Source organism: Trematomus bernacchii, unplaced genomic scaffold, assembly GCF_902827165.1.
Source record: "Trematomus bernacchii unplaced genomic scaffold, fTreBer1.1, whole genome shotgun sequence".
Classification (NCBI taxonomy): Eukaryota; Metazoa; Chordata; class Actinopteri; order Perciformes; family Nototheniidae; genus Trematomus; species Trematomus bernacchii.
Genome location: NW_022987568.1, coordinates 521,489 through 536,304, shown reverse-complemented (window position 1 = coordinate 536,304; position 14,816 = coordinate 521,489). Strand labels below are relative to the sequence as shown.

At 42.2% G+C, this 14,816-nt stretch overlaps 1 protein-coding gene across 2 annotated transcripts in view; it reads right to left on the bottom strand.

Annotated features, from left to right (window-relative positions):
* LOC117479084 (NACHT, LRR and PYD domains-containing protein 12-like) overlaps positions 1–14,816 on the bottom strand; it is a 134,957-nt gene that overhangs the window by 29,667 nt on the left and 90,474 nt on the right. Inside the window, exon 13 of one of the 2 annotated variants that reach the window (XM_034126098.1) lies at positions 9,993–10,771. The exons of the other annotated variant lie outside the window; for it this stretch is intronic. Coding sequence (XP_033981989.1) covers positions 10,726–10,771 — 46 coding nt within the window. The 3' untranslated portion in view covers positions 9,993–10,725. Of the gene's footprint in view, positions 1–9,992; positions 10,772–14,816 lie in introns of those variants that run through there. 2 annotated transcript variants of the gene reach the window in all.

The following is a 14,816-nucleotide window of genomic DNA, read 5'->3' as shown; positions in this document are numbered from 1 at the left end:
ACTCTGTGCTGAAGAGAGGAAAGAAGTGGGCAAACTTCAAGCCAAGTCAGCTTCCCAAAGAAAGCACAGTGAAAGAAGCAAAAAGGAAGGATGTCCTGAACTTGCTCTCTGCAATTGGTGTGAGTGACAATGTGCGTGCCTTCTATGATGATGCACTCTCTCAGTCACAGCTGAATGAGGTTGACTGTGACAGTCATGAAGAGTAGCTGCCCATTGTGCCAGCCTTTTGAGAGTGGCCATTCCACTCCTAATGAATGATAAGTTGTTGAATGTTTTACACAGAAATATAGTTATATGAATGCAATGGATTTATAGTATGCACAAGACAATCGTACAACGTACAGCACTAATATGAATGTAACATGGCAAAGATGAATGTCATTTTGGAATTTCTGTGGTCTAATGTGATATTGTTGTTCATGTTCTTGTTCATGATGACATTTTCCTCACATGTAATGTTTTATTGTTGTAATGAATGTGTAGCATTAACAAGATGACCCGTTAAATACATTTTGGGAGCGATGATTAATGTATTTTTGGCCCAGTGCCCAAATAGAAGTTTAGTATTGACCAAGTTCAGAGGTTTTCATATGTATCAACTTACTTACTGTTATGTATTGTTGCACAGTTTCAATATGAAAAATAACTTTTATATTGATAAAATGGATCTATTGCATTTTGGGGAAAAAATTATCAGTTTTTAAAATAAATCTTTGAAAATCAAAATCTGGATTTTAATTTGTTATGTTATTATAACCTCAAGATGCTATGTGAAAGTTTGAAACAGAAAATAGTGGTTTTCACTTGCCACTTTTCTTGGTAAAGAAAACACATTTTTACTCAAATTAATCAAAATGGATTTATAGCGTTTTGGAACCAAACTCTTCATATGTTGATACAAAGCTAGGCTGCTGCCTGACTCACTGCTGCTGTTTTCCTCAGAGTCTGAGAAAGGAACACACGTTGTGGAAAATGAAGTTCCGTGCTTTGTTATGAAGCCGGCATTCAGGAAGCTGCGCCCTGATGGTGAGGATATGGAGGAGACTTTTTTTCCTGCAGAGTTTGCATGTCAGCTTGTGGGACTCGTCCTTTACTCGCTCAGGATCCACACTTTGGAATTCCTGCTGACAAAATGAACTTAATGACCAGGCTCAGCTCTGAATTAAATCAAATGAAATCAGAAACCAGGAAAATAAAAAGTTTACAACATTTGAAAATGTCACCTTGGACTCTAGGAATTGTTTTTGTTTTGTTAACTACTTTTTTATACATACAGTTTAACAAAGTACATTTGTGATGTCTTAAAAACGCAGCAGAGCCTGGTGTTAACACTCACCCTGTTTTCCTCCTCCTGCTCCCTCGAAGTGTAAAATGGAGTCTGGCAGTCTGACCACTCTGACTTCATACTTTAACTTTCAACGTCCCTCCCTGTCTGCAGCTCCTCCCCTTGTTTCATAACCAGCCTTATCAGCTGAACAGGAACACACAGGGATTATATTCAGTAAGATAGAAATAGACATGCAGCTAAACACAAGCAGAACAAAGCTATTAAAACAGTTTGAAAACAACCCAGTGCAAGTAAACATCCTGCATTAAAAAAAAACCTCACTAAAGTTAAAGTGTGCAGGTGAACTGCTGCATGTATTGCAGTTTACTGCTCTAGATGTTTTAACTCCTTAAAATGATGTTGGTTAGTTTAATCTGCAGCAATGCATCATATTCTAAGAGATCTTATTTGTGTAACCATGTCCTGTGAAATCCACTTATTGCTAAAGAGAGGGTGCACTCACTGACTGTTCCCGCTGCTAGAAACGGCTGATATAGAGACGCTTCAGTGGCAGGTCACAGAACGAGGTGCATTGTGGGACATGTAGTTTATGGGCATTGTACTTCGATAAACGTATATTATTATTTTGATTTTCTATAAAATATGTTGTAACAGTAGTAATACACATTGCCCATGGGAAAAGTAAGTACTCTCCTGTGTTTTTTTTAATATACTGCGCACATTATTAAAGAACAGTTCAGATGATCAGATGATATAAAAACTGAATCCTCTTCAGGTCAGATTACAGAAGAAACTGACTCTTACTTTGTGTCTGAGGGTCCAGGTTCATTACTGAAGTTTATAAGGTTGTTTCTAGACCTGTCACTCTTCAGAGACAGACAGCTGGGGACTGGAGACTCTGCTCTCCGTCTGTGGAAATGTTTTGTTTTTTTCAGCGTTTGACTTCTGTCTGTTTACCCAATCAAAGATTTTTGGACTTGTTCTGAACTTTCAATCGTGATTGAGGGTTTCTGCTTTTTCAGTTCATTTGAGAGTGAAAGGTTTTACATGTTTGTATTTTATTAGCTTGATTTAACACAAAGTCCAACATGTCAGTGTGAGGATGATTTCACCAGTAGATCATTTACTATCGCTGATGATGCCAAGGAGCAAGAGTTCCATTAAACTGTACTCTACTACAACTCTTTACTGCGATCATAAAAGAACAGGTTAGATTATATAAAAACTGAATCCTCATCAGGTCAGTTTACCGTAGAAACAGACTCTTACTTTGTGTCTGAGGGTCCAGGTTCATTTCTGAAGAATATAAGTCTTTCTTTAGAGCGGTCACTCTTCAGAGACAGACAGCTGGAGACTGAAGACTTGTCCTCTTCCTCACTCATCTTCTCCAGTCTGAGAGATCAACCAGTAACACTGCAGACACACACACATAAATACGATATAACACAATTATTTAAATCTAAACCATCATAATGATAAACTTTGGTTTAAATACATCAAATCATGGGAAAAGTAAGTACGGACACGGCACCCACCATGCATCTCTGTACTCAAAGCGTAATTAGCCGATAACACAAGCATAACTTTTCCCCTCAGTTACGTTCTCTGTCGTGAAACGTACACCAAAGAACGGAGTTTAGCTGCAAACGCCACGGCAGCTCCCACATTTTAGGAGTGTGACGACCCCTCCACACCACTAGGCGTTCCGTGGTCTCTCTCTCTCTCTCTCTCTGTTTACAGTATCCGGTGCTGTGGGGCCGACGTTTACCCGATGAGCTGCACCTGGGTCGAAAAGGCCTACAAGAAGAGAGCCCAGCCGGATACCCCTCTCTCACTCCTCTGGGCACTCTCTCTGTGCCAGCCTCGGGGACCTGTTGCTGGTTCCATTCACTATTTTGTTTATTATAAATAAACAATTGTTATATTCTTACCCCTCGTCTCGCCTCCCTGCTTTTTGTTGCAGCCCAGGAGCCGGGTTGAAACAGGAGTGAAAAGTGACATTCATACACGGTAGAAATGCTTTGCCTGAACACAATTAGGGCATTAGCATTACTCGTTTAATGGACAAGACGGCGCAGGGCTATGGAATGCCGTTCAAGCCAAAATTAAATAAATACATAAATAATTAAATAAATACATATATAAATAAATATGTCCATGAAATAAATAAATATGGTTATTAAATCAATTCTGAAATATATAAATGAGGCAATAAATACATATAAATGTACATTTAATTACACATTTATTTATTTCATGGGACTTTTATTTCATAATGCCACATTTATTTATTTCAGGAGACTTTTATTTCATTTTTATTTCACAGCTCTTTACATTTACATTTCTTATATTCAAATGAACGGGGCGTGGTTAGCTCACAGATCCAGAGCAAAGCAACAGCACCGACTCAATCTCAATAGCTCTTGTTTTGCACTCCAGTGCCCTGAGGCCTGTACTACGAAGCTGGATTTTCGCTTAGCCGGCTGACTTCAGGGAAAACTCTGGCTTTCCGGTCCTACGACGCTGGTTCTCTTTTTAGCGGGCTAGATCTCCATGGTAACTTATGCTGAGCGGCTAACCTCCTCGGGAGGAGGTTAGGTGGCAGGCTAAGAGATCAACTCAGTGAAAGCACCGCCTGCTGACCAATCAGAGCTCAGTGTGCGGAGTTTAAAGCGATCAAGTCATATTACAGGATAGAGGAAATACAGAAAAACTGCCGTTGCAGGAAAGACGACCGGCAAAAATCAACTGACTGTGTGAACGTGAAAATTAATAGAATATCCCCTCCCATCTTCAGAGCAATCTGACTATTATAACATTAGCGTTAAGAAAGCTTACTTAAATATCTGCCACGACATAAGTAACCGGATCAGAGTAACATTAAGTACAGTCCGCGGCACTGTGAGTGCAGACGTCGATGTGTCCCATTATCATTCATATCATATCACATCATAATGTATCATATATTTCCTTATCTGAATCAGCTTCTTGAGCCGTATCTGGCCGTGCAACACTCACAGTGTCACATACTGTATGCAGAAGTATTATTTTAAGCAACACATTAAGTTGACGAAACACTCGAGTCAAATTCTCCTAATTAAAGTCAGATCGTGTCTTGGACGGGGCAGTGATTTCATAAACCTGTTAATGTACGCATTCAAACACTTTTTCTTTTACCAGCTGTATTCACCTTGCAGGTGCAGCTATGTGGCTTTTATCCTGGATAAAGTGTTTAAGTCATGGATGTTTAAAGTTTAACTTCTTCATATTTGACTAATATTAAAGTTCACTTTTCATTCAGGAAGTATGACGCTGCGCTGTCAGTACGCTTGTCCGTGTTTGAGATTGGTGGAATGCTCCAAATACCACCCCTTTCATGTGAACGCGCACCTAACTAGATAGGACACGGCTGGCTTGAGCGATCCACTTGATAACCAGCGTCGTAGTACAGTTTAGCGAGAGCGCGTATGTTTTGGATTGGGCCAACCGGCTAACTCAAACATATCCAGGTTAGGAAAATCTAGCTTCATAGTACAGGCCTCTGTACTACGAAGCCAGATTTGCGGTTAGCGAGGTAACTTCAGGGTTAATTCTGAGTGTTCTGTCCTACGACGCTGTTTCACTTCTTACCGGGGTAGATCTCCATGGTAACTTATGTTGAATGTGACGACATAGTTCACAATGTGGTTGATTGACACGTTTTGTTCATGTTTATTTGTCCAGTGTCTTTGTGCTAACTACGTATGACTGTTTGTATGTTCTGTTTGTTGCTGAAGCAGGGTTAGTTTGTGCCTGTTTTCGCCACAAGGCTCCACCTGAGGGTGTGCAGGTGAAGGAAGAGCGTGTCTTCCTCTGTGGTTTTTGGTACTGTGACGGAGTTGTCTTTCATAATAAAGTTGCCACGAGTGAGAAAAGACAAGTGATGTCCGCTTGAGTCCTTGAGTGCAACATGAACACCTAACCTGCTCTGGTTCCAGATAAGAGACCAACTCAGTGAAAGCACCGCCTGCTGATCAATCAGAGCTCAGTGTGCGGAGTTTAAAGCCATCAAGTCATATTGGAAATACAGTTTAAACTGCTGTATGCAGGAAAGGGGTCCGGCTAAAATCACCGACTGAGTGTGTGAACGTGAACATTAATAGCATATCACCTCCCATCTTCAGAGCAATCTGACTAGTATTACATTAGCGTTGGTCAAATGTTGCTAACCCCGCCCCTTTCACGTGAACGCACTCTCAGCTGGACGGAGAAACCCTGGGTTGATTTACCGAGTTGATAACCAGCCTCGTACAGCTTAGCGAGATAAATGTGGCATTATGAATGAAAGTCTCTTGAAATAAATAAATGTGTATTTAAATATACATTTATATATATTTATTGCCTAATTTATTTATTTACGAATTTATTTCATAACCATATTTATTTATTTGAAGGGCATATTTATTTATATATGTATTTATTTAATTAGTTATGTATTTATTTAATTTTTGCATTCCATAGTTCACTGTCTATAACGTCAACAAAAATGTCCCTGCAAAATGCCTTCAATCAATAAAAACAACTTCAACACCGGGACTATTTTTCACCGCAGTAATATGTCATCACCACTACCATGTTAAGAGGCATGGAAAGTTCTAGAACAATCCAATGAAAACTAACGGTTAATTTGATTTGGATTTAACGGTCATTAAACTGGCTTTTAAAGCTCAGTTAAAATAATAACAACTTGTGAAATTCAGTAGAAATAGCATAAATTGTTATTTATGGAAAAAATGTAAACTTATTTATTGATCAAATCCTTTTTGACAGTGTGTGTTTAATTACTTCTGTTGGTTTTAAGTGTTTTTTCAATCACATATTTATATTTATATTTATTTATTTAGTTTGTGTAAATACTTTGTTCAATAGCATTTATTTATTTAGTTTGTGTAAATACTTTGTTCAATAGCATTTATTTTAACGTGAAGGAAACAAAAATAATTATCAATTTGAACATGAATTAAAATGTCATATAATCACTTACCTTACCCCAGTGTTTCTCAAAGTGTGGTCCGCGTACCACTGGTGGTCCGTGAGCGCCCTCTAGTGGTCCGTGAGTATATTGGTAACATTTCACATTTGAAATAAATAAATACATTTAAGTTTTCCGCACTCTAACGGGAATATCTCCGCAATGGAGCGAGCTTAACTTTCACTTTCAATTGCATGATATAGCCCAGCGCCACACCTTCCTCACACATGTTGCCACTTGTTTGTACCATTTCCAGGAGATTTGTAATCTCCTGGAAGCCTAACATGCAGCCTAACATGTGAAAAAAGGGCTCAGAGAGTTAAACTTGGGCCTGCGACCATAGTTTACTGTATTTTGTTTTGAAAATCCACAGCGGAGGTTTGTGTCGTACTACATGCGGTGTGTTTTGCATTTCTCTCAGTAGCCAACGATCTGTGAGTCTGTTGGACATAAACTCCGTAATAAATGCAGTCTACATTTCACAAGAGGTGTAAAACCTGAGAGCATTTTAAATCGCATTTGAACGAAATGCTTGTAGAATCAGTTGTTGTATTGTTGATTTAATGTGTGAACGAGGCGATACAGAGAAGTTAAGCTGTCATTATCAGGCTGTAATTTGTTATGTACTGTTGGAGTGGGAAGCAGGCCTATTGTTTTTGGATATTTGGCGAGTGTTTTTTTATTGGTTAAGTGTCCTTGGTAAGAAAAAGTTTGAGAAACACTGCCTTACCCTATCTTATCTTACATTACCTTATCTTATCTAATTTGATTTTATACATACGAGAGTCAATCTTTTACTTTCATAATATTTGATAATAATTAGACAAATAAATAAAAATATATATTTAATAACACTGAGATATTTCGAGGTACATTAAAGCTGCTTTTAAGATAACGATATTGTGTCTGATATCATTTAAAAATAAAATGTTTTTTATTGTTGATTTAATTCGAAAAACAAACTACAATAAAAAATACAAATAAAAGATTTATTTTAATAACAGCCCTAAATATGACTCGAATAATAACTTGAAAACAAATTAATTAATTGTAAACAATAATTATATTTAAGTGGCATAAAAAAAATACTTACGTGATGAAAAAAATGAATATAAATAAAAATTAAATAAAAAAATAAAGAACAGCACAAATAATTATTCAACAAAAACATTAAAAATAATGTCATTAATTCTGTTATTTAAGGGGGATAAAAAAATGGTAACACCTATTGAGAGTTACATTAAATGTGTGTGATTGCTTGTAAATATGTTTCTGTCTCTCCCCACACACCCTTTCCCTCCCCTCTAGTGTAATCTGTGATTGAGCGTCATTTGAAATCCATGGCTCTGCGTCGCCTCTGCGTCCTGTAACCCGGGGACACTTCCAGACTTCCCCTCGAAGCTTGGGTCTTCTTCAGATGAGTCCTCGCTGGCAGATAAAAGCTGCACGGCCATCTCTGAAGCTTCTTCTGCACTGAAATGCCTTCATTGTTGCTCCAGGTCTTTCTCCTCCTCATTACAACTGCATGTGTATCTGTGGCACGCACACACACACACACACACACACACACACACACACACACACACACACACACACACACACACACACACACACACACACACACACACCACACACACACACACACCACACACACACACACACACACACACACCACACACACACACACACACACCACACACACACACACACACACACACACACACACACACACTTTCTGACTCTAATCACCACCAAAGCCCCCTACTGTTTATTATATGGGAAATAAATCATGTTTTCTGATGTTTTGTAATGAATAATTCAAACAAATTAAACAGGCATTTAAAGGGTTAAAATCCTGAGAATGATTGGTAATTTTTGAGCAAGTTTTAAGTTGTTTAAGGGATTTATGAAAAAAAGCTGAATAACATATTGATGAATGATAATATGATTTAATAGCAGTTTTTTTGGTGTACATTTTTGCCACGTTGTCCAGAGGGTCCAAATGCATCGATAGAGTATAAAAGACATGTAAGAGTAAAAAGACATTGTATATAAAACATTTGACTCAAGAGTTCTTGCTGAATGATCCCCAAATACAAAACTACAGTTGAAAAAGGTACAAAAAGGCCCGAGGGAGGCACAATACACCCTGCCCACCCAGAAACATCACCTTCCGTAATCTACACTCCATTGACCATAACCATCTCTCCGAACTGCTATCGTCTAATCTCCCCCTGGACACAACCCTCAGCTCACCTGATGATCTGCTCAACCACCTCAACTCCACCCTACTCACCTCCCTCAACACCTCAGCCCACCTCAACTCCACCCTACTCACCTCCCTCAACACCCTAGCCCACCTCAACTCCACCCTACTCACCTCCCTCAACACCCCAGCCCACCTCAACTCCAACCTACTCACCTCCCTCAACACCCAGCCCACCTCAACTCCACCCTACTCACCTCCCTCAACACCCTAGCCCACCTCAACTCCACCCTACTCACTTCCCTCAACACCCCAGCCCACCTCAACTCCACCCTACTCACCTCCCTCAACACCCTAGCCCACCTCAACTCCACCCTACTCACCTCCCTCAACACCCCAGCCCCACCTCAACTCCCAACCTACTCACCTCCCTCAACACCCCCAGCCCACCTCAACTCCACCCTACTCACCTCCCTCAACACCCCAGCCCACCTCAACTCCACCCTACTCACCTCCCTCAACACCCTAGCCCACCTCAACTCCACCCTACTCACCTCCCTCAACACCCCAGCCCACCTCAACTCCACCCTACTCACCTCCCTCAACCACCCCAGCCACCTCAACTCCCACCCTACTCACCTCCCTCAACACCCCAGCCCACCTCAACTCCACCCTACTCACCTCCCTCAACACCCTAGCCCACCTCACCTCCACCCTACTCACCTCCCTCAACACCCCAGCCCACCTCAACTCCACCCTACTCACCTCCCTCAACACCCCAGCCCACCTCAACTCCACCCTACTCACCTCCCTCAACACCCCAGCCCACCTCCACCCTACTCACCTCCCTCAACACCCTAGCCCACTACCTCCACCCCTACTCACTCCCTCGACACCCCAGCCCACCTCAACTCCACCCTACTCACCTCCCTCAACACCCCCCAGCCCCCCTCAACTCCACCCTACTCACCTCCCTCAACACCCTAGCCCACCTCAACTCCACCCTACTCACCTACTCAACACCCCAGCCCACCTCAACTCCACCCTACTCACCTCCCTCAACACCCCAGCCCACCTCAACTCCACCCTACTCACCTCCCTTCAACACCCCAGCCACCTCAACTCCACCCTACTCACCTCCCTCAACACCCTAGCCCACCTCAACTCCACCCTACTCACCTCCCTCAACACCCCAGCCCACCTCAACTCCACCCTACTCACCTCCCTCAACACCCCAGCCCACCTCAACTCCACCCTACTCACCTCCCTCAACGCCCTAGCCCACCTCAACTCCACCCTACTCACCTCCCCTCAACACCCCAGCCACCTCAACTCCACCCTACTCACTCCCTCAAACCCCCCCAGCCCACCTCAACTCCACCCTACTCACCTCCCTCAACACCCAGCCCACCTCAACTCCACCCTACTCACCTCCCTCAACACCCCAGCCCACCTCAACTCCACCCTACTCACCTCCCTCAACACCCCCAGCCCACCTCAACTCCACCCTACTCACCTCCCTCAACACCCCAGCCCACCTCAACTCCACCCTACTCACCTCCCTCAACACCCCAGCCCACCTCAAAAATAAAACTGTCACTCTCAAGACCTCCTCCCCCTGGTTCACACCCGCACTCCGTCAAATGAAGCAGCGAGGCCGCCAACTTGAACGTCTTTCAAAGAAAACATCCCTCACACAAACTCCATCTCAATGCTTACAAAGATGCTCTTATTGCCACTGAATCGGCCTCCCTCTCCAACATCTTCACTGACCCCTCCCACAACCCCAGGACCCTCTTCTCTGCTGAACGATCCCCAAATACAAAACAAAAGTTGAAAAAAGGTACAAAAAGGCCCGAGGAGGACATAAGGGTTAATCTTGTAAAGTGTAAATAAGGATTTATAGAAACAGATTTTATGACAGAGCTGCAATATTTAAAAGTTACTATCACGTTAAGCTCTTGTGATTAATACAGCAGAAAACATTACATCATACATTTTGAGGAAAAATGACTGAAATAATCAATCTGTTTAAATTCAGCGTCGTCATGCTAATTCACCAGAAAAACACTGTTATATTTACTGGTTTCAAATGTATTTTCTCTGTGAATTATAACAGTTTAAAGTGTAAAATGTACATGTTCGCTGTATTTCTTTTATAACAGTGTTTCAGCAGTTCAGGTTTTCTTTGTCGTTTTGGAATACGCTCTGATCAGATGTTCACTGCAAAATGCACCGTTTCTTTGGGACGTTTGTCCTCGTGGACCTGGAAGATAAACAGGAAAACACTTTTATGAAATCACCAACAATCACTTCATACAGAGGTCTCATAAATGTAGTGACTCTGCTACTGATAACATCTGCTCTGTGAATCACTTCCTGTCTTCTGCTTTAAGAAAACTGAGATATTTATATTCCTCAACGTTCCCAGAGCTGGACTTTTGAATACAAGTATTAATATTGATATACTTAATATGTAACAGTTCCTCAGGAATCGCCTAAACCACTACACCTATGTTTTATATCTTGTTGAATCATCCAAAATGTTTCAGATACATTTGAATGTATTCTGAGGGGTTGAGACTGGAAAAGGTTGAGAACCACTGCTGTATAGCATCTTACACATAGAGGCCCCCTCCTCGTTATCAGGTACATCCTTCCCATCAGTCATATCCTCCGCCAACATGGCATCGATTTCCCCTGCTACATCACAGCCACCACCCACTCCACCCTCTCCGCCTGCCTTACAGATCATAAACTATGGATGCAAAAAAAACTTCCTCCAACTCAATAAATCACAAATATGATTGTGCCTGCATTCCCTCACCTGCTCTGCCCACTGATTCTCACTCACCATTAGCCGCGTTCACACCGGAGCACTTTTCACCGTACTTTTCGCGTTTAGTTCCGTTAGTACCCCTTATGTCGCGTTCACACCAAAAAGAGTACTTAATCTCGGGAACTTTTACCCCCATTTTTAGAGCCCGCTGAGAGAGCGTACTTTCCTGTGGGTGAAAAGTGCCCCAGTGCTGATTGGCTGGGCGAATTGCAAACCACGCCCCGTACAACTGTGAAAATGTTGTGTAGAGCCGCCATTGTTTTTCCTCGCTACAAAAACCCAGCGCACCGACGGAGAGTAGTTTTGTTTTTGAAAGCAGTTATGGCAAGCATCAAGAAATCATCGGAGCGGTGGAGTGATGAGGAGGTGTCGGCGCTTCTGGAGATCTACGCCGAGGACGCGACCCAGGGAATGCTACTGAAGCCAGTTCAGTAGCTTTCACTCGACCTGGGAATCGTGCACAGCCCCACGGCATACCGGCTAAAAATAAAGAAACTCAGGCAGGACTACAAACAAATTAAAGACTATTATAACAAGAGTGGTAACGACGGGAAGACCAGTAAATGGTACGAGCGCTTGGATGCTCTGCTAGGCCACAGACCTTTTCTCCCGGACAGCATCGACCGATGGTGTGGGAGGCCGCTCAAACGGTGGATTCAGTGGCCAACGATGACGACCACGACGAAGGTAAAATCAACTACATGCACTGGGGTTTTAATCTGCACAATAATGGTCTCAGATGTACTTTTATTTGCTCAGTAGATCAAGCTAGCCATGCTAGGCTGAACTGGCTAACACTAGCCCCGAGCTAGCTAATAACATCTAGCTAGCTAGATATTCTCGGCCGCTATGAAAACGTTTTGACTTGTGAATAACTGTGCAGTGTTTCTGTAATTTGCTTCACTAACTCATGGCACTAATCGTCTGTTTCAGGCGAGGATGGACAACTCTCGGGATTGGAAACAAGCGAGCTTTGCATTCTAGATCACAGCGCTTGCTCGTCTCCCTTACCAGCAACCAAACGCAAAGGTACACACACTGTAACTTTGTCTTGAAAGAACGTTACGCATGGAACTGATGTTCACAGTCATGTTTATTTCCTTCTTGGCACAATTATGAAACAGCGTGAAAACGTATTCGCCTAGACCGGCATTTACACATTTTCGCGCCTTTTTACTCTCTCACAAACATTGTAAACATCCGGGCTAGAGGTCACGTGACTTCCGGTAAGAAATCGCTTCCACTTGGAGCATATATCGCCACCTACTGTTGATTTATTAAATGTTTATATTAAATCCTTGTCCTCAGACCAGTGCTTTTGAGGAATTTGAAGATCCGTTTGCTTCATTTCTTGATTTACTTTCATATATTGACTTGAAATCCATGTCCTTGACGTTGAGTTGTTCCAGTGCAGTTTTCAGAATGAGTCTTTGTCTGTTATAATCCGGGCAGCTAAAAAATACATGATGTATTGTCTCTGGTTGTTGGCAACCATCACAATTGCCATTTGGATGTTTTCCAATCAGATGCAGTGATGAGTTTAATCCAGAGTGACCCACTTTTATCCTGCTGTTAATGCTCGGTTCTCTTCTACTACTCCCCCAAGTGCTTCCCGTTCCTACTTCCCTTTGTATCTGGTATAAATGTCTGCCTCAACAACATTAAACAAAGTTCAAGCATACATGAAGCACTCTTCAAAAATACAAAACAATAAAGAAGGGCACTTTGAGCGGCAGCTACACACACACACACACACTAGTATGTTGTAAAACTACATGGCGACTAAACAGATCTTGTATATTGCTTATTTTCCCCTCTTAGGAAAGCGGACACGGGATGCGAATTTCTTTGACACCGCCCAGGCGTTGGAGGACCGGCGTGCCGTGGTGAATGAGTCGCTGCACGGGGATCAGATGGTGCTGTTCACCAAGGCCCAGGAAACGGAGGACAAGATGCTCACCAGTTCATTTTATATTATTGTTATTACTGTTATTATATAGTCTTGATACAACTGACACTTTATTTTATATTGATAATGTTAATTTACATGTACAACTTCTATTTTATTTATATTAAAAATGTGAACTTCTATTTACTGTTAAACAGATCCTGTAGCTTGCTTATTTCTCCTGACACTTTATCTTTTGTGACCTGTGTAGCATCCTATACATCACATGTAAGTGATTATTCTGATACCATCATGTTTCATCGGTTATAAACTGGCAAAGCTTTATTTGTCATTTATTTATCATCAATGTTGCAACCTTGTGGAGGAATGGCAGCGGCACATACACAAATATGATAATTTATATCATTTTAAATATTATTTGACCTAAAACTAAATGTTTTTATGATTATCCTCTGAGGAGGACATGGGGATTTGCAAACTTTGAATTCCCCCCCCCATTTTACACAACACAAAATGGAGTCCACTATGGGCCAAAACTAACATGTAGGTTTCCATAGTGTTTATGGCAGACGGATGCAGTGGGTCTCAGGAAGATATATAATAAATAATACAGGTGTGTTTGCTGCTGAGCCTATTTACTGTGCATACAACACACCTGGCACAGTTTATTGTTATTATATTGCCACACTGTACACTATTGTTATGTTGCCTGTCTTGACTGGAAAATAAAAGAGAAACAAAAGCACTGTACAAAAGATCAGCTTTATTGTCAACATTTTTACAATGTACAATTTACACGCTGTTCAGATGCCTCATAAGGGCTGTGCGCGTGTCTTGCCCCCCAGTTTCGGCAATGGCTGGCGCTGGCCCATCAAGCTGGGTCGCCGGTAAGGCAGTCCATTCGTCCCTGTACTCATCATTACTTTCACAAAGGTTATGTAATATTCAACATGCTGCCACCTGGATTGTGATCTTGCAGACGTTTCTTTTCATCAAGCACCGCCACCTGCCCTTCAGTCTGCCAAAAGCGTTCTCCACCACCACTCGTGCTCGGCTTGTTTTGTTATTGTACGCAAGTTGCTCAGGCTGCATTAACTCAGTTACAAAGCTGTATAACATGAGCACAAACAGCACAACTTCAGTCGACTCCATCTCCATCATGTCTGAGGTCGGAAGGTAAACAACAGACGCCTAATGTACAGCGAGTGGGTGGGCGTCGCAGTATACGCGGGAAGTTTTTCTTCTTCTTCTTCTCTTGTTTTGTAGCGGATTGCAAACAACTTTAAGGTGCATACCGCCACCTACTGTACTCGCCCTGAAGTGGTTTGTGGCCTGCCAGTAAAGCCAAAGCAGAAGAAGAAGAAGTGACGTCAGCGGCTCATTTGCGCAATCTTCCCTCAGAGAAAAGTACTCCGGTGTGAACGCGATCTGTACTAAGTGCCCTGGGGTAAAAAGCGCCGGGGCTCTTAGTGCCGGAACTAAGTACAGGAAAGTAGTTGGTGTGAACGCGCCTATTGACAGCTCAAAGTCGACCCCTCCACCCAGATCTGAAACCGCTGTGTC